At 50.3% G+C, this 22,839-nt stretch overlaps 1 protein-coding gene across 7 annotated transcripts in view; it reads right to left on the bottom strand.

The window, feature by feature from the left end:
• Positions 1 to 2,205: 2,205 nt before the first annotated feature.
• EHMT2 (euchromatic histone lysine methyltransferase 2) overlaps positions 2,206 to 22,839 on the bottom strand; it is a 43,385-nt gene continuing 22,751 nt past the window's right edge. For 5 of the 7 annotated variants that reach the window (XM_084830651.1, XM_084830652.1, XM_084830654.1 and 2 more), the window contains 15 exons: positions 22,261 to 22,452; positions 21,837 to 21,919; positions 20,188 to 20,294; positions 18,926 to 19,048; positions 17,735 to 17,836; positions 17,051 to 17,155; positions 12,978 to 13,132; positions 12,708 to 12,875; positions 11,747 to 11,891; positions 10,241 to 10,318; positions 7,790 to 7,905; positions 7,364 to 7,450; positions 7,093 to 7,171; positions 5,972 to 6,147; positions 2,207 to 5,089 (listed from right to left, as the gene is read on the bottom strand). In XM_084830651.1, coding sequence (XP_084686777.1) covers positions 4,909 to 5,089; positions 5,972 to 6,147; positions 7,093 to 7,171; positions 7,364 to 7,450; positions 7,790 to 7,905; positions 10,241 to 10,318; positions 11,747 to 11,891; positions 12,708 to 12,875; positions 12,978 to 13,132; positions 17,051 to 17,155; positions 17,735 to 17,836; positions 18,926 to 19,048; positions 20,188 to 20,294; positions 21,837 to 21,919; positions 22,261 to 22,452 — 1,897 coding nt within the window. In that variant the 3' untranslated portion in view covers positions 2,207 to 4,908. Of the gene's footprint in view, positions 5,090 to 5,971; positions 6,148 to 7,092; positions 7,172 to 7,363; positions 7,451 to 7,789; positions 7,906 to 10,240; positions 10,319 to 11,746; positions 11,892 to 12,707; positions 12,876 to 12,977; positions 13,133 to 17,050; positions 17,156 to 17,734; positions 17,837 to 18,713; positions 18,795 to 18,925; positions 19,049 to 20,187; positions 20,295 to 21,836; positions 21,920 to 22,260; positions 22,453 to 22,839 lie in introns of all 7 variants that reach the window. The other 2 variants (XM_084830655.1, XM_084830653.1) reach the window with 2 other exon arrangements.

Below are 22,839 nucleotides of genomic sequence, written 5' to 3'. Positions count from 1 at the left end.
CTGAAGGGAGCTGTAGGCCAAAACATCTGGAGGGCCACAAGTTGCCCACCTCTGCAATGGCTTGGAAACTGTTTAGCTGAAAGACTGCCTTGTGAAAGCGATGTGGTTGACTATTAGAGACAGGGCCTTCTTCACAGCATCACCCCAGCTCTGGAATAGTCTGGTGAATTCTTTATAGTCTTTCCAGCCATTGAGGTTCAGCAGGTCATATTTTTAGCACCAGTTGAAGACCTTCATATTCACCCAGTCCTTTTAAACAACTTTCATTTTTTTAAAAAGAATTCAAGGACAGAGTTAAACTTTATGATCTGAGCTGCTACTTAGTTCTGCTAGCAAGTTTTTTAGGCCACATTTTACATCAGTTGTATTCTAATAATTACATCATATTTTATGATCTGGTGTTAGCTGCCCAATGCATGTTGATAGGCAGTCATATAAATATGGCAAATATGTAAATTTTAAGAAGATGGATTGACTGTCCATCAGTGGCATAGCTCAAGAACGTGACACCTAGTCATCTGAAACTTGGCATGCGAACTAAGGAGACCACAGAGGTATGCATCTCAGGGTTATTTTGTTTTCAAAACATATTAATTTTAATTAATTTAAATATGTGTGTGGTTGATGCCTGCAGTAGCTAGGGACTACAGCCACTAGGGACAGACTTCCCTAATCAACACATACAGTCAGGGCCAGAAATATTAGAACAAGGATAACTGTTTTGGCAGTTGGCCTCTGTACACCACATTGAAATTGAAAGGAAACACACCCAGATGGGAGTGGTCAGGACTTTCAGCTGTAATTCAAGGGGTTTGACAAAAGTGGGGCACTAATCATTCAGGAAGTACAGCCAGTGGCATACACACACACCCATCTTTGGTGGCTTGTAAATAATGGAACAAACCAACATCATTTCAAACTTAAGGATCGCCTTTAATACCTGGAGGAAAATCCTTTGCAGTCAATGACTGCCTGAAGTCTGAAACCCATGGACATGAGCAAATGCTGAGTTTCCTCCCTTGAGATGCTTTGCTAGGCCTTGACTGCAGCTGCCTTCAGCTGCTGCTTGTTTGTGGGTCTTTCTGCCTTCAGTCTTGTCTTCAGTAAGTGAAAAGCATGCTCTATTGGGTGGAGATCAGGTGACTGACTTGGCCATTGAAGAACATCCCACTTCTTTGCCTTGAGAAACTCTTGGGTAGCTTTTGCTGTATGTTTCGGGTCATTATCCATCTGTAATATGAAGCGGTGTCCTATCAGTTTGGCAGCATTCGGCTGAATCTGAGCAGAAAGTATAGCCCTACCCACTTTAGAATTCATCCTGCTGCTTTTATCAGCAGTCAGGTCATCAATAAACAACAGTGACCCAGTTCCACTGGCAGCCATACATGCCCATGCCATAACACTGCCTCCACCATGTTTGACAGATGACATGGTATGCTTTGGATCATGAGCTGTTCTTTTCCTTCTCCATACTTTTCTCTTCCCATCATTCTGGTACAAGTTAATCTTGGTTTCATCAGTCCAAAGAATCTTATTCCAGAACTGGGCAGGCTTTTTTAGGTGTTTGCTGGCAAAGGCTAATCTGGCCTTTCTGTTCTTGAGCGTTACCAGTGGTTTGCACCTTGTTGTGAATCCTCTGTATTTACATTCATAAAGCCGTCTCTTGACTGTAGATGTTGGCAATGACATGCCTACCTCCTCAAGAGCGTTCTTGACCTGGCTAGATGTTGTGAAAGGGTTCCTCTTCACCATGAGCAGAATTCCGCGGTCGTCCCCTTTAGTTGTCTTCCGTGGTCTTCCAGGCCTTTTGCTGTTGCTGAGCTTGCCAGTTAATTCCTTCTTTTTCAGGATGTTCCAAACTGTTGTGTTGGCCACTCCCACTGTTTTTGCTATCTCTCTGATGGGTTTACTTTGTTTCCTCAGCCTAACAATGGCGTCCTTCACTCGCATGGACACCTCTTTGGACCTCCTGTTGCGAGTTCCAGTGAACAGCTACCAAATGCAAATATAACACTCAGAACCACCTCCAGGCCTTTTATCTGCTCGATTGGTCATGGGGCACCCGGGAAACAGGCCACACCTGGCCATGCAGCTGCTTGTCAGCCATTTGTTCCATTACTTATGAGCCACCAACGATAGGGGCATGTGTATGCCACTGGCTGTACTTCCTGAATGGTTAGTGCCCCGCTTTTGTCAAACCCCTTGAATTACAGCTGAAAGTCCTGACTTCGCTCCCATCTGGGTGTGTTTCCTTTCAACTTCAATGTGGTGGTGTACAGAGGCCAACTGCCAAAACAGTTATCCTTGTTCCAATACTTCTGGCCCTGACTGTAGCTCTGCAGTTGTGATTCCAAGAGAGATTAGTAGGCCGAGGGACAGAGCTATAAGCCCACTGCCTTCCCTCTACTGTGGAGCAGCCCCCCTCAGAAGAACAGAGTGAACAGACCCTTCCCTCAGAGGGTTATAGGGGTGCATCATGGCAGGGGCCATGCTTAGCGGTGCCACTGGGTATAGCTTCACTCAGATGGGGCAGGCACAACGTGTCCAAATCTGACTGCTGTGTATGTAGCAATATAAAAGAAGTACTGGAGTCGGCCTGAGGTGGTTATACCTCCTGGGAGGAACCAGGAAGTGGTCAAGGCAATAGCCTGAAAGCTCAGTGGAAAGGCTTTGTTTAAATAAAACTTAGGTTTCTTTGGAAGACAGAGTCTGTGTGATTCTGTGGGGTGCAGTACACTAACTTTGAAACAGCATATGTTTGCTTGAAGGCTTTGCCATATCAAAACAAAGGGTTATTCCGACCCGTGCAAAGCCGGGTTCATTCACTAGTAAATCAATAGAATAAAATCCAGCCTCCCCACATACGCTTATGCACCACAGCCACTTTTCCCCCAAGTGGAAAGGCTCTTTAGCCCCAACCTATACCACCCACCCCGTGAGAAAGCACTCCCAATTTATTATACCTTTCAGTTGCTTCCTGCCTTTTCCCTCTGCCTTGACAGTGCCCTGGAGTGAGTGCCTGAGGCGCATCATGAAAGGGAAGGGCTCTGGCAAAGTCTCTCTTGTCACATGGTGTGACAGGGGCATTTAAAAAAACCCTTTGCCCCTCTTGGGGTTCCAGTGGAAGGTAGTCAGTGGCCAGAGCCAACATTTGCTGGCCCTTCAGCCCTTGCTCAGTTGAAAATACGACCCCTACTAGAACAGGTTGCAGACAGGGCCCTGCAAATTGTGGTTGGCCTCGGAGGCCAGGAAAAACGTTGTATTCTCCCTGCATGCTGCTTGGAGGGCCCTTGTCTTTGAAGTTACACTGAGCTTCAGAGCTCTCCATCCACCTCGCTCACCACAATGACTGCAGGAAGTTGTTTTGTGGGACTTCCCCCGCCTGCCTGCAGCCTAGGGAGGTGAAGGAAACATGATCCCTGCTCCTAGAGATGAAAGAGGCAGGAAGATGGAAATACAATTCAGCATTAAAGGGATGTAACAAGAGTCCCACCCAGGAGGGATAGAAGGAGAAGAAGAGATAAACACACAAAGTCCACCTCAGCTCACTTGTGTTTGTATCAAAATCACCAGATGCCAACATTTATTTGTTTTATGGCCCCAGAAAATTACAGTTTAAAAAACAAAAAATGTGAAAACCCATAGAAAAGAGGAGAGAGAGAGAAAGAGAAAGCTGGCCCCTTAAAACCGAATCAGACTTCCATTGCTGTTCCACGGGTTGAAAGGGGTAGGCAGCTCTGAGAGTGGAACTGGAGGCCGAGAGAGTGTCCAAGCATTGGCTCCCGTTCAAAAGTGAACCTTTCATTAACAAAAAGCTAAACGTTAACTTGGCCCCAAACAAGAAAAAAGGCCATATTAACACATAAGTTCTTCCAGCCAGCAAGGCAGATCAGACAGGAAGACAGAGTGACACACACACACATACACTGTCCCCACTGGAAGATGGCGGTATTCTCTTCAACATAACCATCCATCCTTCCGTCTCTCTAGATCAGGTCTGCAGAAAACAATGGCCTGTGCCAAGCCAAGTATAACCTCCCTACCACACGTTGGGGCCGGCCAGGGGCTTGACAACCAGCCTGCTTCTTGCACACTCGCAGAGAGGGGGCCAAAACTGAATGTTTGGTGAGCCTCTCTTGCAGGGGTGGGCAACATGTGGCCACTCCTGCAGTTGTGGTTTACAAATCCCATCAGCCCTCACCATTGGCTATGCTGGCTAGGGCTGATGGGAACTGTATAGGGCCACAAGCAGCCCACCACGGCTCTAGTGGGCTGCCATGCATGGATGCTAGGCTGTGTTAGTGCAGGCTCGTATAATCTGGGGCCCACCAAGCTTAAGGCAGCCCACCCGGGGCTTCCCAGCTTGGGAGTGTCGAAACAGAGGCATGGCTCGGGTACTTGTCAGGCAATATTACGAGGCTGGGGGAAGGGGGAAAAGAAAGAGAGAACAAACACACACACACGTCTTGGCTCCAATCAAAACGGAACCATTCCTTATGAAAACTTAAACAATAACTTGGCCCAAAACAAGAAAAAGGCCACTGATGTGCAGGTTTTTTTCCAGCAAGCAACAAGTTGTGGGTGGATTGCAAATTGTATCAGCCTGGCTCTAATGGAGGAAAGAACTCCAGAAGCTCAGGTGCTGTTTTCTTCCCCTCCCCCAGGCCTCTCTCCTATGCAAAGCATCTCTCTCTCTCTCTCTCCCCCCCACCCCCTGCCCAGAACAGGACATGCTTTCTTGGCTGTCTCTTGCCCTTCCACCAGCTTAAAGTTTCTTCGAGGCGAACTCCCCATGGAGAAGAGAAGCTTCTGCATTCCAGCAGAGTAGCAGCCCAGGGCTGGTGGAAGAAAGGGAGCAGGGAAGAGGGGGAAGGGTCCCAACATTCTGGATCAGCAGCCAGGCCCGGCTTAGGCCTGTGTGGCAGGGAGGCTGCTGCTGTCAGGCAAGCCGTCCTGGTGGGCCTCAAGGCGGGCAAGGCGGCTCTGCTCCAGGGCGATGGCCTCGGCTGAATGTTTGCACTTCTCCGATCCGCACTGGCATGTGAAGTATTTGCTCTTGATGTCCCAAAAGCGGTCGCCGTAGTCAAACCTGCAGCCCAGAGCAAAGAGTAAGAGGGAGGGGCTGTAGCTCAGTGGGCAGAGCACCCTGGCTTTGGATGCAGAAGACCCCAGGTACGATCCCTGGCATCTCCAGGTCAGGCTGGGAAACCCCCTGCCTGAAACCCAGGAGAGCTGCTGCCAGTCAGTGCTGACAACACTGGGCTACATGGGCCAACGGCCTGATCCATTTAAGGACGCTTCCAGTGGGGATGGCAGCTCTGGGGAGTGGTGCTTCCTGCCTGTTGAGAGCCCTCCCCTTGGCTAGTTCTCAGTTTGAAGTGGCAGACGTTCCTGTTTGGCAACGGCAGACCTATGGGCAGACGCCCGTTCCTGGTGCCCCCACAAACTAAGTTGGCCACCTTTCCTGCTTCCTCTCCACCTGCCCCCTCACATTCTGACCTGATCCATCTCACACTGCAGCTGTTCCAGAGTGGCGGATCTGCCACACACACTCCTCAATGCGCCACCCCCTCGTGCTGCTCCTCCTATGACTCAGGTGTGCTCCCAAACCAAGGCGCTAAGCCAACCCCTTCTGTTCCCACCTTGGAGCCAAGAACAGCCATTCCCAACCTGGTGCCCTCCAGATCTTTGGACTACAACTCTCAGCATACCTGACCACTGGCCACACTGGCTGGGGCTGATGGGAGTTGGAGGGTGCCAAGTTGGAAAGGCTGGCCTAAAGTAAGTACTGCTCCTTTTTCAGGGCAAAGGTCCTATAGCTGGACCAAGTTGCCCTTACAACAGGGCACCTTTCCTTATTCTGAAACCGCAACACACACACACACCAGCCCCAATTCCCCTACCTCCTGCCATGTTCCCATTTCCTTCTCCTCCCCATCTCTCCCCTCCTCTCATCTCCCCATCCACTGACCCGAGCTCTTCCCCAGTCTGGATGTCCCGGCTGCTGAAGAAGGCGATGCGGGGGAAACGGAGGTCCTGGTGCAGCATGAACACCCGCACAGGGATGATGTTGGGGTCGCACAAGTGGTTGATGAAGCGGCTGACATTGCCATAGTAACGCGCATCAATGCAGTACACCTCGCCATCCTGCCAGTGGGAAAGGGGAGAGCAGGGGCGCAGTGCTTTCAGTCCCAGAACTTGGATGAATCTAACTCATCCTCATTTTCCTCTCTTGCCCTCCCACCTGCTCTTGCAGAGAAATCAGGAGTTCTGATTCCCAGATCCCTCACTCGAAGTCAGGGGAGTTTCACTCCAAGGGCCAAATTCAATTTCAGAGACGCTCCTGGGGGCTGCGTGCCAGTGGTGGGCAGGACCAAAGGGGGCAGGACAAAAACACCAGCCTATTGTAGCTTAAAGCGTTTACTGCCAGTGATGAAGCCTTAGGAGAGGCATTTCAACCTTTCAGAAAGGGGGGGGAGCAAATTGCCAGGAAACCACCAAATGATTGACGGTTGGGGGGAAGGGGGCGTGGCCATTTGGGGGAATCCGGGAGGGCTGAACTGGGGCGCCAGGTGGGTCAAATTTAGCCCCCAGGCCAAAGCCTTTGCAGCCCTGGTATAGATTGTGGAAGAAAAACACAAAAGCCATAACCAAGTAAATAGACAGGCTATCTGGGTCAAAGAGAAATATTCATGCCCCAGCTTCAATGCCACTTGAATAACCAGATTGAACCAGAATGGCAGGAACTGCTTATCACACTGGCAAGTAAGCTGTATTGTTTTTCTATGTGGCAAATACTAACCAATCAAAAGTGCAATGCGATTTATCCTGCTCTGTATCCAATCAGCATTAGCCTTGACTTTACTATGGTCATTCAATGTATTTGTTTGAATTGTAAACGAGGACATCCCCTTACAAGATTCTTGTAGGAAACTCTGCATACGTATGCTTTCTTTCTTCTTTTTTTTTATTTCCATAAAGAAGTGAATGCTTATCATGCTGTAAAGATTTCTTTGACAAGATTAAGAAGTATTTTAAGTCATTAGAGCCCCAATTCCTGTCCAGGTGATCTGGGAGCATGGGAAACCTTACCTTATTGTCTAGATCAAACAGGTAGGAGTCGTCTTCCCTTACATCAGCTTCTGCATCAGAAATCAGTTCCCCCACGTATCTGTGTGCAAGAAGACACAGAAGGTGAGAGTGGGGCCACTGGAGGATTACTCATCTCTCTACGCCAGCAAGTCTGTGACCAGTGTGGCAGCCCCCAAACAGGGGGGAATAGGCCTCCGGTTCCCTCCCTCCCACCCACCCTCACATATAGTTGGAGCGGGAAAGAAATCTCTCTCCCACAGCGGCCACTCACTCGCATATAAAAGTTCCCTGGGGGATCGTCTGTAGTGCTCGGACGCCCCATCCCATTTTGGCAGTGCGGTAGAGCTGTAAACGGACCCTGCAGTGAAGGAGAACATGAGACACAGAGAGACAGTTGAAGACTGCTAGGACCCAAGAGGGTCCGACGCCTTGCTCACCTATAGGAAGGGCAAGTGAAAAAAAAAACCAACAGTAGAGATTGTCTCTTATAATACAGCAGAAGCAACGGAGAATCTTGTGGCACCTTAAAGGCTAACACATTTCTTCTGCATAACCAATGATCTCTATAATTCCCTGATGCACGAACTGCTTTTGGCAGACTACTGAGAGTCAAGGCAGTATGTTGTGGGGCCAACACTGCCTTCCATAGCTCGGGCAACTGTGAGAGCAGGAAGAAAACAAACAAAGCCCCCCTCACTTGATGCCACTCTGCACCACGCGATTCTTGCAGTTCCTCCAGCAGGTGCAGGCCTGGTTACATTCGAAGATCAGGGGTGGCTCAATCTTGTTGAACTCTTGCAGCAAGCGGCCGTCCTGCAAGGGAAGGAACAGGAAGTGATGCCGGTAGGAGTTTCCTTCTCCCCCCCCCCCCAAATCTGTAACTAGAGCTTCGCTAGGCCATGGGATGTGCACCTCCTTGGCATGTCAAGATCTCCCCAACAGCGCCTACAGACAAAAAGTGAGGGTTGCCTAGCTTTCGCTCTCCTGAATACAAAATGGAAATTCTGCCCATAAGTACGGGTAGTCCTCCAATCACAGACTGGAGACAGCAAGGGGACTTCTTTCCCCGCCTCCTCCCCAGGCTCCCGGTAGCTTCCAGGCCAGGGGGTGGGGACTGCAGCGGGAACACACGTCTCTCCTGGCTGCATGGGGCACCACCGCAGGCTGCAGTAGGGTCTGTGGGCCGGAGGTTCCCCACCTGATTCAGGGTACAGCCTGCAACCTTTCTACCCTCAGGGAACTGTTTCCCACTGACCCATCTGCCGAGAACATCTCGGTAACACCTCAAAACCCCTGCACACTGCGAAGGATCCTGGGGCACATTGCAGGGCCCAGTCATTTCACGAACAGCGCTGTCGCCCTGAGCAAATGGCTCCTTCTCTTTGCGCTCGTCGCTGCTCACTCCCCTGAAGAAGGCAGGTGGACAGGCAGCAACAGCAGGGGGGACGAGCTGCAGGGCCAGGGGCTTGGGAGTCTGGCAGCGGGTCACCTGCTGGGGCATGAGCCTCGGCAGACGCCCAGTGACGCTGACTCCCAGTGCTGGGCTCGACTGGCAGTGCATGGCCTTGGCAAGAGTTGCACAAAAAAATACAAGATGGGGACCAGCAACGTGGTCAGTCCGTTTGCTCAGGACCCAGGTGAGAAGGGCGACGCCCCAAGGCCACCTGTTTGCTTGAGGAGGGGCTGATGTAATGGGGACCATTTCCCCCTTTGACAAAAAGAGCACACCAGTTTCCACATGTCTCCTACAGCACGGTGGGGAGCCATTTTTCTATTAAGGGCCACTGACCCACCCGGAGGGGGGGGGGGATTAAGGAATTGGGGCCTGCGCTTATGGATTCATTTATTGCATTATTAAGTGTATAGGGTCGGAATTAAGATTGCTGGTAGAATTATCAACAACCTCCGATATGCAGATGATACCACCCTAATGGCAGAAAGCGAAGAGGATCTCAAGAGCCTCTTGTTGAGGGTGAAAGAGGAGAGTGCGCAAGCTGGTTTGAAACTCAACATTAAAAAAACTAAGATCATGGCATCTGGCCCCATCACTTCCTGGCATATAGAAGGGGAAGAAATCATAGAAGCAGTGACAGATTTTACTTTCTTGGGCTCCTAGATCACCGCAGACGGTGACTGTAGCCATGAAATTAAAAGACGCTTGCTCCTTGGGAGGAAAGCTATGGCAAACCTAGACAGCATAGTAAGAAGCAGAGACATCACCTTGCTGACAAAGGTCCGTCTAATCAAAGCTATGGTTTTCCCAGTAGTAATGTATGGCTGTGAGAGCTGGACTATAAGGAAGGCTGAGCGCCAAAGAATTGATGCTTTCGAACTGTGGTGCTGGAGAAGACTCTTACGAGTCCCCTGGACTGCAAGGAGGTCAAATCAGTCCATCCTAAAGGAAATCAACCCTGAGTGCTCATTGGAAGGACAGATCCTGAAGCTGAAGCTCAAATATTTTGGCCACCTAATGCGAAGGGAAAACTCTCTGGAAAAGACCCTGATGCTGGGAAAGACTGAAGGCAAAAGGAGAAGGGGACGGCAGAGGATGAGATGGCTAGATAGCATCACCGATGCAATGAATATGAACTTGAGCACGCTCCGGGAGAGTGCGCAGGACAGGAAGGCCTGGCGTGCTCTGGTCCATGGGGTCACGAAGAGTCGGACATGAGTGAACGACTGAACAACAACAATCTACTAAACATTAATTAAATAAATTATAGGTTCTCAGTTGTATTATGAACAAATACAAATACAGCAATGGCTAGGAAGATGGTGCCCGGGTGCTGCCCTCTCCTGACGCTCCGGCTACTCAGGTTGGGATCCACTACCAGGAAGCAATGCAATCCCAGAGAGAAGGCGGGGGAAGACACACACCTGCTTCTTTCTGGAAATATTTCTGCCGGAGCAGGGGAGGGTTGGAAGGAACAACATCTAGAAAAAGCTCCGAACGAGCCTCTTTTCTTGACAGCCCCTTCTTCGGGGGGATGGAGCTCCGTGGAAACGCCAGTGGGCCGGATGAAATTAAGCAGGGACATCCCTCACCCCGATCACATCCCTACCATTTGGTCAACTCCTAGGCTTCCCTCTGTCCCCACCTTTACTGATCAGCCAACAAGCCCGCCATCCCCGTGCCACACAAACTCACCTTGTCATACCAGCAGCGAATGCTGAGCTGCCCACATAGACAGTTGCTGGAGGAACAATCGTCCTGGCACGTGCAATGCTGGGAGGGCAAGAAGAGCAGCCGTAAGACGGATGGGCCACTCTGGGGGGTGATGGGGCTAGCCCCCACCCCAAGACAAAGCCACGCGCAGTCCTCCTCAGGGATGGCCAGTCCAGCTGCACTGTCTCCGGTGTGGGAAGAGAGGGAGGTGGAGTCGCCACAATGAGAATCCAAGCTAACAAAGTGGAGATGGGGGTGCAGAGGCTCCTCCTCACAAGTAAGGGAGGCTCCTCCTCCCTGTACATATTTATTTATTTATTAAACTTATTAATCCCCCATCTGGCCGGCCACCCAGCCACTCTGGGCGATGTACAAAGCATACAACGAAACAGTCTAAAACAATAAAATTCTACAATAAAAACATTTTCTAAAATACCCTAACCCACCCCTAATGCCTGCCTGAATAACCACATTTTTAATGCACGGCGGAAGCTCATTAAAGAGGGGGCATGGCGGAGTTCCCCAAGGAGGGAGTTCCACAGAGTGGGGGCCACCACAGAAAAGGCCCTCTCCCTTGTCCTCATCAGTCTAGCTGTCCTGGCTGATGGGACAGAGAGAAGGCCATCCGAGGCTGATCTTGTTAAGCGGCCTGTCTGGTGCTGCTGGAGGTGCTCCCTAAGATAGGCTGGGCCGGAATCATATAGAGTTTTAAAGGTCAAAACCAACACCTTGAATTTGGCCTGGAAAACAACTGGTAGCCAGTGCAGCTCCTTCAGCACTGGAGTGATGTGATCTCGCCGGCGGCTGCCTTTTAATCAGGCGAGCCGCTGCATTCTGCACCAGCTGCAGCTTCCAAACCATCTTCAAGGGTAACCCCACGTAGAGCGCAAACTACATACTGTAGAGGGGCGACGGAGGAGCAGATCAGAGGGGAGACGGGGTGCAGAGGCTCCTCCTCACAAGTAAGGGAGGCTCCTCCCCCCTGTACATGCTGTACAGAGAGCACTGTGCCATGTTGGGAATGAGCTGGTTGAAGTCCCTCACTCCACACCCTCACCCTCTTCTGCTTTAACTGCTAAGCTGATGTGTAGGAAGATGCCTTATGCCAGGTCCATATAGCCCATTTCGGGGGCTGAACATTGGCCCACTTGGCTTAGTATTGTCTACTCCAGCTGGCAGGAGCTCTCTAAAGGCCTTTCGCACCACTTACTACCCCCCTCCTTGGGGGGGAAATTGGAGATGCCAGGGATTGAACTGGAGACCTTCTGCATGCAAAGCAGGTGCTCTACCACTGAGCCACAACCCCACCCAAGCTGAAGAACTCGCTTGGGGCTAGTTTTTAATCCTTGCCCATCCACTTCCAGATCGGGACAGGGATAGTTTTTTTCTTGTTCCTTGCTAAAACCCATTTCTAAACCTTTCTGGCCTGCCCCCTTTTTTTGCCTCGATAGCTGTTGCTTTTTGGAAGGGCCGAGCCGAGGCCGGTACCTGCAGGTGGGTGATGTTGCGGTCAATGTTCATGGTGGACGTCTCGCAGTTTTCCGAGATGTACTTGTAATCGTCCGGGCACGGCTCGTCGTCCACGGAGTTGACGCAGGGGATGGGCACATTCTCGTAGCCACGGGCCACGTCTCTGGAAAGGGATGGCAGAAACAACGACGGATACTAGTTCTAATGCAAGGGTTTTTAAAATATGCCATGTGTCTTAACACTCTCGGTCTTCACTGCCACCGCGATCTTGCAAAACTGTCTTAGATCCATTTAAAAGTGTTATTTGATCCTTGCTCATTGCCATGTTATTGTTTGTAAACTTCCATGATTATATTTTTATACAGACTGGCGGGGAAGAAATATCTGGGAGGAAAACCAAATAAAAAGTATTAAGTAATGAAATACTTTTCCCTTGCCTTTCCTGCCTTCCCAGATAAGATATTTGAAATCTGAGGTGGTACAGTCACAGGGAAGGTCTATAGCACCCGAGAAGCTGCATGTTTGAAATGACCACAACTCTCAATCCATCAGGCCACACAGGGATGCAAGTACAATCTCATCCAGCAGAGAGCAGCAAAGACGAGCACCATCCCTAGCGCTCTCTGCCTCCCTGTCTCCCTCACACTCACACACAAGAACAGAGGTGTCAAACCTCCTTCAGCCCAGGGCCGAATTCAATTTTGGACAAGCTCTTGGGGGCCACATTCCGGTGGTGGGAGGGGCCAGAGGCAAAATGGGGCAGGAACGAAATGTCAATAATACCAGTATATTTTAGATTAAAGCACTTACTGCCAATAACTAAGCCTTAGGAGAGGCATTTTAAGAACGGGTGAAAAGACTGCAAAAGCCAGGAAATCACCAAATGATTGGTGGTTGGAGGGGAAGGGCCAGGGGAAGACAGTGGGGCCCCAGATGGGCTGGATTCAACACCCCTGCCCCGAAACACAACACTGCCCACCTGCTGATGATGCGCTCGGTGCGCACAGAGCGGTTCAGGATGCCTTGGCGGATCTTGCGGTTGAGCTGCAGGGCAAACCACACTTCGGAGTTCTCCAAGGTCAGGTCCACAGGCGAGTCCCCCTCCTTGTTCCGCACTTCAGTGTCAGCCCCTCGCGACAGGAACAGACTGCGATGGGGGGGGGGGGGGAGAAGAGGGTTAGAGCCAAGGCGTCGTGATATCCAGCCTGCTCCCACGGCACAAAGAGGACCCAGGCACCCTGTGGCTTACAGGACACACTCGTGGTAGCTCTCCCGGGCTGCGATATGCAGGGGCGTGTCCCCATGGAAGTTGACGGCGTGGAGGTCACACTGGGCATTCAGCAGGACTTCGGCGATCTCTGCGCTGCCTGTGAAGGAGGCCCAGTGCAAACAAATGTTCTCTTCCTGCTTGGGAGAAGGGGAAGGAGTTAAAGGGAAGAGCACAGACATGCAGGGAGACCAGACGCCCACAAGTCCCCATGTGACGGTTCCGCCTGTCTGTTAAGATCTTCGGGAGAGGTTAGGGATGTACGGATTTTCTGAAATCCATTCTGTCTGCGTTGTGCGGATTATCAGCTGCCTTTTGTCCCAGTGCCTGCTCACTGACAGAACTCGATTCCCCCCACAACTTCCCGCATCTGTGCAAATTCGCACTTATGAAAATGCACAAATTCCCCCCCCCCGCCCCCCGCATTTTCATGCTTTAGACTATGGGGGAAATGTGCATTTTTGGCAAGTACTTTTTTATTTTACGTATTTCTCTATGATTACATTTGCATAAAATTCTGGAAAGTAAAAAAAAACTGGTGCGCAAGCCCGCAGAATCCATGTGATTCGGAAAAAGCTGATCCGCTGAGGAATCCGCGGGTCATAAAGATTCACAGAAATCGGAACTCATGTGATTCCATTGTGGATTTCTCTGACATCCCTAGGGGAGGCCTTCCTCCATTTCCTGCTATGGTTAGAGGTTTGTCTGGCGAGTATACAAGAGAGGGCCCTCTCGGTGGTGGCACTTACACTCCAGTACTTCCTCCCCTGGGAGGCTTATTTAACTCATTCCCACCCAGCCTTCAGAATGAGAGTTAATAATTGTTTTACTTAGAGCTGCTTTTTAATGCTCTCTGATCCCCAGAGTTTTGCTTATGATGATGCTGTTTTTATGCTGTTTTTAGTACATACATGATTTGCCCCCAAACCAAGACATAAATATTTATATAAATAAAGTTCAAGAAGGAAGAAGAGATACAAGGGAAGACTGGACAAAAACGTGCTGCCTCCTTGTTCCATGAGCTCCACTCAGCAACTCTATCCAACAGCCAAAATTTAAAATAAGTACAATGGGAGGGGAAACTACACAATTTTGTTCCTCCGCTTTGCTTATTTTCACTGATTACACCTCCTACAAGGTGCTTTGGAATGGCATTTTTTTAGTCTTACAACCCAGGAACAAAGGTTGGATGAAGAGAGGAAAGCTGCCCAGTTTGCTCCAAAGTCCAAGAGGAATTTAAACCTGGGAGTCCCACATCCCAACACATTGTGCCTGGTTCACTGGTGGATGGTGTAACAGTGACCAAACTGACTGACGGAATCCAGACTAGATGTGGGTGGGGTGGGGTGGGGGGGACAGATGCCTGTAATTCCTGTTCTTTGGAAGGGGGAGATGGGCTGGCCATTGGCAGAAAGTGTCTATGCTTGATTGAGCAAGAGAGGTGTCCGTCCCCCCAACCCCTCACCTGGTTCCTGATTTGTTACATTTGTACCCCACAAAGGTCTCAGAGCATCACAACTACCTAGTGAGGTAGATCAGGTTAAGAAAGAGAAGTGGGAATGTCACTGTACGGAACTGAGGGGAGATGTCAATCAAGATCTTCCTCGCCCAATTCTAACACTACTCAGTGAACCGTCCTGGGCGCCCATTTCCCTGTGCCACCATTAGGACTGAAATGTTTTAACAGTTAATTCAGCCTTCTCCAAGCAGGTGCCCTCTGGATGTTTTGGACTACAACACCCATCATCCCTGACCATGCTGGCTGGGACTGATGGAAGTTGTAGCCCAAAATATCTGGAGGGCACCAACTTGAGGAAGACAGAATTCATTGAACCAATTACATACTGGATTCTAAATGATTTTAAAAGACCCCCCTGCCCATTAATCGAGCACCATTTAGAACCGGCATTCCCCATCTCCCTCTCCCACTTCTAAACTGGCACCCGCTATTTCCCATCTCCTCCCCTCCCCGCCACAACTGGGCGACAGGATAGGGAGAAATTGCTGGAGGCAGGCCTGGTAGTTCAGGGCTGGGGCTGGGGCTCTTCCGGTTTCTCTGCTTGTCTCTTGGAAGAGCCAGCTTGGTAAAGAAACAGGACCGATCTAGTCTATCAGTGACTTCTTGTTGAGTGTACCTGTATGATGGGTGCTGAACCTCTTTCAGCCCGAGGGCCCAAATTCAGTTGCGGAGAAGCTCTCGGGGGCCGCATTCCAGTGGCAGGTGGGGCCAAAGACAAGGGGAAGGGCCAAAAAAACAGCCTATTGTAGCTTACAGCTCTTTCTGCCGGCAGCTCAGCCTTAGGAGAAGCAGTGCAACCTTGCAGAATAGGCGGGAAACCACGCAAAGCCTGGGAACCCGCCAAACGATTCAGGGCCAGGGGAAGAGGGAACCACCTCGTTATGTGGGGAAGGGGGCATGGCCATCTGGGGAACCGGATTTGGACCCCAGGAGGGCCAGGTTCGGCCCTCGGTTGAACACCCCTGCTGTATGGCAAACTGCTGCTTATGAACACATCGCACATGATTTCTAGGCAGATACCTACACAATGTCTTAGGTGTGCACCTAACACTGAAAGTGTGAACTGAAGCTGCATGAAGGTGGGAAGTGCACCCAAGTCAAAACTCAAGCCTGGGAGATGGGCGGTGGTTGGGATTGTTAAGAGAAGATGGATACGCCTGTAAAGGGTGACGAAAACGGTCAAGAGGCTGGAGCAACTCCCCTATGAGGGGAGTTTACAACATCTGGGATTGTTTAGCTTGGAAAAAGGGCGAGTGAGAGGAGACATGGCAGAGGTGTACAAAATGATGCACGGTGTGGAGAAGGTGGATAGGGAGGCATTTTTCTCCCTCTCTCAAAATACTAGAACCCATTGGGGTCATCCCATGAAGCTGATTGGTGGGAGATTCAGTCAGATGAAAGGAAGGGCTTCTTCACACAGCGCAGAGTCAAGCCACGGAATTTGCTACCACAGGACGTAGTGATGGCCACCAATTTGGATGGCTTCAAAAAGGGAGTGGACAAATACAAATACATGGCAGATAAGGCTATCGATGGCTACTAGTCCCAGTACTGGAAGAAGCATGGCTATGTACACCAGTTGCTGGGGAACATGGGTAGGAGGGTACTGTTACATTCATGTCCTGCTTGTGGGCTTCCCGTGGGCAGCTGTTTGGCCACTGTGTGAACAGAATGCTGGACCAGATAGACCCTTGGTCTGATCCAGCATCGCTCTTCTTATGTTCTAGCCCAGCAGTACTCTGGGCTAGCCCTTATGGAGCATGTTGCTTCCTTGCTTGTGGACTAGTTGATTTTACTGTTCTTAGCTACCGCAGCCATTTTCTATGGAAAGGCAGGGTATACACTTAACAAAACGAACCTATAAATAAAATTAGTGGGCCGCACCACCAAGGCAGAGCATTCTACTGGGAAGGTCTGAGCAGGCTGCAAGGCCACAATGCTGCAGATTTTCTCAGGAATAAACCCCACTGAAAGCAGTGGAACTGATTTCAGAGTAGCCCTGATCCAGACAGCACGTTCTTTATCTACACAGCCACTGGATTTATGTGTTTGTGGATTGATGTGCGCTGAATTGATTAAGCCGCTGATTAAAACTCACGAACTAGGGACTCGATCTCTATGTGCAGCGGAACAGGGTGATGGGCAATAAGAATGCCGAGGCAGTTGCAGGGACTGTACCACTCCAGGTTGCGAGCAGGGGCAATCAAATTTTTGAACACCCCCCTACATTAAAAATTTCCAGCACACAGAAACCAGCACATCAGACCGAGGGCTGGGCTGGAACATTTCTGGCGCTACTTTTCCATTTGCAGGGTGGTTTTTTTATGTGAAGGCACATTCAACAACGCTACCCGCCCCCCCACAGTCCAAAGTGGTACAGTCCCCTCGGCCACCTCATTCTGGGGCTGATACGAGGTTCCCTTCTTCCGGCGATGGCTCTCGTGAGCAAGAGCCGCCCCGCCCAGTTCTCTGTCGCGCCAACCTCAGAAGCCTGGAGCTCATCCCACTTGGGAACCAGGGGCCAAAACTCACATACATTGTCAGTCAACGTGACGTCGGCTCCGCGGGTGAGCAACATGCGGATCACCTCGATGTGCTTATGCTCGGCAGCCCAGATGATGGGGGTCCAACCTCCGCTATCCTAAACGAGGAAAAAGACAGTGCTTGTGAGATGTGAATGCAAGAGCTACGGCTCATAAGGTGATGCGTCCTGCTATTTTGAGCCACCATTAACAACATACCTGAAGGGGCGCCTTCTCCCATACATTCCTGCCTGAGTGCCAAGACATCTCTGGAGGCTCTTCTCTGGGTGCCGCTGCCCACAATGGTGCAGCAGGTGGCTACCAGGGAAAAGCCTTCTCTGTGGTGGCCCCTTCTCTGTGGAATGTCCTTCCCAGGCATTCCTGGTATGACCCCTGTGTATATTTAGACGCAACTCTCTATCCACCCCATCTCAAAATAATAACAATGGTCTTGCCTTTATCGTTCTGTCGCTACCTTTCAGGATTGTTTGACTGTACTGTTGCCCCTTTAATGCATTTGTTTTGAACATTTTTGGTTTCTTAACGAGTTGTACCCCGCTTTGAATATGTATGTGTAGAAAAGCAGTTGATAAATGACATGAAATGAAAACACATGCATACTCCACCAAGAGGCCGGGGAAAGGAGAAAAGCAGGTCAGGCCCAATTCTGTCCCCTTTGGAGGAAACCCCTCACTCACCTGGGCATTGACATCCACCTGTCCTGTGGAGAGTAGCAAGCTGACCATCTCAACGTTTCCATTCTTGGCAGCGTGATGGAGACAGGTAGAGCCATCGTCCTCCTTTGGCAGTAGCAACAGGAGGGGTAAAACAGTTAACGAACACGTGTGAGACAGATATCTCATCACACACACACACCAGGTCCATTCCCTCATAAGATGCTTCTGTCTTCACTTCCTCTCTCATGTGACATCTGACCTGACACAGGAGAACATTTTGCTCTATCTCCCTGAGATCATTTGCTGACCTTTTTATTTTACCCAAAACCCTTAAAGGAGTTGTGGCAGCTGCATTTTAACTGTGGTGCTCTTATTTGCTGCTTTATATTATAGTTGTAATTTTTTAAAAAAAACACTGTTAACTGTGTTATGCATTATTTTATATCCCTAACGTGACCCACACAAATGTGGGTTGAAGGAGCAGGGTAAAAAGCTTGAGTACATGAACAAAAGGAATGAGAACATATCGTGAGGGAGTTACTGGTGTGCCTCAGGTAGTATGCAGCCAGAAAAACATGACATCTGTTGACACCCCTCAGGAGTTTCTGGTTCTGACCTGTTGATTCCCTTCAGAGTTCTGCTATCACCTCAAAACAATTTTTCACTCCCTTGCCAAATTATTTGCTCACTTAAGTTACCAGCTAAGCCCCATGCGAACATCACTCGCTCCTCAGATAGATAATCTAGTTCTCCCTTGCCCTCACACAGTTATTCCAAGAGCCCCCCCATCACATGTAATATTATCCCTCACACCATCTAAGATGTTGATTACCCTCACAGGGGTACATTTATAACACAGATTGCCTCCTGTCTCCACCCCCAGCCACAAACACCATTCATATAACAGAGAAACAGTACTGCCAACTACAAAAGTTTGCCATCAGTTATTATAGCAGGGCTCTTGCTCCTTTAACAGCAGTGGGGCATGCAGAAACTCAACCGGTGAAGCATTCCTCATCATACCAAGAACTGCACCTGTGGGATTTCTTCCTGTTGTATACCTGTTAAAGGCACAGGAGCCCTGCCAGAAAAAAACACGGCAACTCGACTCCTACATCAGTACTCTTTCACAGCGCCCCAAGCATCCCCTTTAAGAAACAACCCCTTCAATTCCCAGCCACACATACACCCCTCCGCCCTTTGCCTCCTGACCTTGGTGTAAACGCAGCCTCCCCTTTTGACCAAGTAACGTGCTAACTCCACATGGTTGTTTGCAACAGCTTCCATAAGAGGTGTCCGGCGTAACTTGTCCACCGTGTTTATGTTGGCACCAGCCTGTAGTGGGGAAAAAGGTGAGTTAAACAGACCCCATAGCTCTCCCCACAAACCCAGCATGACACGCCCATCCTTTACCCTTGCCTCTCTCTCTCTCTTGCAGAAGGCTCCCTTCCCCTAGTTGCAAGTTGGGCTGCCAGTTCATGACCCAGAGATAGTCCCTGTACTTATTTAGCCTTGGTTACGGTTAGGAGTAAGAACAGGGGTGGGAAACTCAGGCCCAGGGACCAAATCTGGCTCTCCGAGAATGGCCCCACCCCCTTCCCCCGGCCCCACCCCCTTCCCCCGGCCCCACCCCCACCCCCTTCCCCCGGCCCCACCCCCTTCCCCCAACCACCAGTCATTTGGTGGTTTCCCAGCTTTTGTGTAATTTTCCCCTCACTTCAAAAGGTTTAAATGCCTCTTCCCAAGGCTTAGTCACTGGCAGTAACAGCTTTAAGCTACAGTGGGCTGGCATTATTTGCATTTTTAGCCCCACCCCTTCTGCCTTCACCCCACCCCCGTCACTTCAGCCCCACCCACCACTGGAATGTGGCCCCCAGGAGCTTCTCCAGAAGTGGATTCAGCTCTCGGGCTGAAAGGGGGTTCCCATCCCTGGACTAAACTGAACTAAAGAGGTTAAGCCAAAGACTGCATGGAAAAAGTGGGGTTTGAGAAGAGATTTGAAGGAAAGTGGGGGGGGAGAGACAGAGACAGAGAGAGAGAGAGAGAGAGAGAGAGGCACAAGCGCATGAGTGTTTGGGGAAGGAGTTGCAGCATGAGGAATATCGGGTGAAGTTACATTAGGGAGCAGAACTTTGGGAAACTGGGGGCAGTCGAGTCGGTAAAGGGACGGTCGAAGGTGGGACACAACTAAAAATAAGGCTGGAGAGGTAAGGTGGGGAAAACTCCTAAACAGCTCTAAGGTGTCCAGCGTAACTTGTCCACCGTGTTTATGTTGGCACTGGCCTGTAGTGGGGGGAAAAAGTTGAGTTAAGCAGACCCCATAGCTCTCCCCACAAACCCAGCATGGCAGGCCCATCCTTTAGCCTTGCGTCTCTCTCTCTTGCAGAAGGCTCCCTTCCCCTAGCTGCAACTTGGGTTGGATGCAGCCAGTGAAGGCAGCCGGATACACACGCGCACGCGTGTGCGTGTCCCACCTGCAGCAAAACGTGGCAGATTTCCAAGAAGCCCTTCTGTGCTGCGGCATGCAGTGGGAAACGCTTGCTCTGCTGCTCACTCTGGAAATTGGGATCCAAGCTGTCCACTGGAAAGGAAGGGCAGACATCTGGGTGCCGGGAGAGACACAAGCAGCCTGTAAAACGGGATGTGGCGGGGGGGGGGGGGGGAGGCCAGAAAATTTCCCAGGCACACGTGGAAGCAAGTGGAAACAAGGCCATAGCCTTGGGTAACTAGCCAGCTGGGTAGTCTGCGCTCACCATCGCGGCAGTTGGGATTTCAACCCGCACACGCAAAGAGGCACTGACCGATTGGGGAAGAAAGCCACCCTTTTACTGCTCTCTTCAGTAGAGATGGGCAAACACAAATCTGTTTGCCTCGAAAGCCATCAGGGATTTGCAAGCATTATTTCTGAATGCTCACAGAAACTCTGAGGGGTACGGTGAGTGCTTGCAAAAACCTGGCAGTTCCCCCTCGCTCCCCCACTTCACAATGTGCCTACTTAAATCAATAGACACAATGGCTGCGTTCGGACATCATACTAAACTAGTTTAGTACAGGGGTGCATGACCTGCGGCCCCTCAAGGGTGCCCTGGCCCCCCGCCACTGCCACCAAATCCCCCCTGCAATTTCCCCACTGCCTGTACTCTCCCTCCATCCAGAGATCCTACAAATTGCTCTTTCCCTGCCACTGCTAGCAGTGATGAGAGCGATCTGTATCAGGATCGAGGGTGCATGCGTACACACATCCGCAGCCCCTGACCCTGCATCACAGGTGGGCCTCGTGGCTGAAAATGTTGTGCATTCCTGGTTTGGGGCGACAGGAATAAGCTGCAGCAAGCCTCAGACTCATGAACTTCCCCCTGCCCTCTTCCTTTAGCATGGCCATAGGAGGAGGAGTTTGCTTCCATTCTCCATTTCCATTAATATAGCTTAGCGTTTCGTCCAAACCCTAAACTGTAGTTAATAACTATGGTTTGTTGAAACAAGCCAGCTTCCTAATTCATGGTTTGAAGCTGGCCTGTTTCAAACAAACCATAATTAACATGAACCACAATTTGTCAGTCCACACAACATGATAAGCTGTGGTTAAGGAAAAATGGAAGCGAAAGCTTCCAAACTCCTCCTTGCAGTCGTGCCAGAAGCGAGGGGAGTGCTCAAGACAAAGTTTGCTGCGGTTCATTCTCATGATGCTAAACTATGGTTCCCCACGACATCCGATTACGGCCAGTGTCTCTCTTGATTTAAAAAGGTTTTAAATCAAGAAACTGTGGGCTGTTTTCAGCCCACAGTTCTGAAAACAGGTGGGGTGGGTGGGGTAAACTTCAGCCCGCTGATGAAGACCATGGAGCAAGATAGCTGGTGGCCCTCACTGGCCACGTTCAGGTCGTCAGCCTGTTTAACTCTGCCTATGTAAGTCAACAGAGACACAATGTCTCCATTGATTTCAGCGGACAAAGTTAAACAGGCTGCAGAAAGCTAGCCCCATTCTGAGTCTGACCAAGACCCCAGTGAACTTCTATCAGATTCAGAATGGGTTGCAAGCCACAAGGTGTGTGTGTGTGGGGGGGGGGGGGGGGAGTGTTTTTTTGGCTGCTCCTTTCTAGAAGCTGGCTCCATCCTTACTTACGCAACATTAGCACCACTTTCTGGAGCTCTCCTTGCTTAACGGAGAGATACAGCTGGCGGGGGTGGAATCGCAGCTTCTTGCGCCTGCCAGAAAGAGAGAGAGAGAGAGAGAAGTTACGAGACAGTTTTCTCTCCCAGGCTTAACAAATGGGATTTTGGGAAAAGCGCAAACTGTGGAAGTCAAAAGACAGGGCAGGAGAGACTCTCCTAAGCTTCCAGAACCAACGCTTGTGCGCTAGTCAGCACTGGTCCACGCATACTTATAAAAGAGCTTTGAGCCTTTGTTGTACAGCCTATACCGGTGCCAGCAAATAAATAATTACTGCTATAATAAAAAAATAGTAATAGTGGTCTTGCTTCCAGGGAAGCGGAGGGAGAAAGAGAGAGAGAGAGAGGTGAATGGGTGGAGATATGGCTTCACTTACCGCTCAGACTCCTGCACCACCAGAGCACGCTCCAGTTGCTCCCGCCCAGACCCCGAGGGCAGGCCCTGTGCGGAGAGCACTGCTCCATTGGGCAAGGTCAGTCGTGGTCCGGCACTGTCGATCCCTGGGCCGCCAAGACCTGCCACGTCATCCGGCAGGTGTTCTATGCTTGAACCCCCACGCATGCGGGCACTGAGAAAAGGAAACACACAGATCTGGAACATATGCAAATAAGAACCCCTTCTCTGGCTTCTGAGGAAGGCGAGAGGCCTGTCAGCTGCTCTTGCCATCTCTGAATTGGAGTTCTTCTGAAGGTAAGCCTTATAAACACACACACTAACATATATATCCATGTTTAGATAACGTTCCAGGTCTCCATCTCAATCATTTTGGTGCTGCTTTCCTGGTCCTTCAATCCCCCTTTCTAATTAGGGATGTGCGGATTAGCAAAACTTGAGCTTGCTGAAATTCTCCAAATTTCATCTCAAAGTGTGTTCCCACTGGAGTCCAGATCAGATTGCATGCATTGCTTTTTTCCTCACATTAAAATCCATGCATATGTCTGTGCGTATTTTTCTA

Source organism: Heloderma suspectum, chromosome 2, assembly GCF_057233095.1.
Source record: "Heloderma suspectum isolate Gila_16-S chromosome 2, 16-S_ref, whole genome shotgun sequence".
Lineage (NCBI taxonomy): Eukaryota > Metazoa > Chordata > Lepidosauria > Squamata > Helodermatidae > Heloderma > Heloderma suspectum.
The sequence above is the reverse complement of the archived record's forward strand: the minus strand, read 5'-3'. Positions and strand labels throughout refer to the sequence as shown.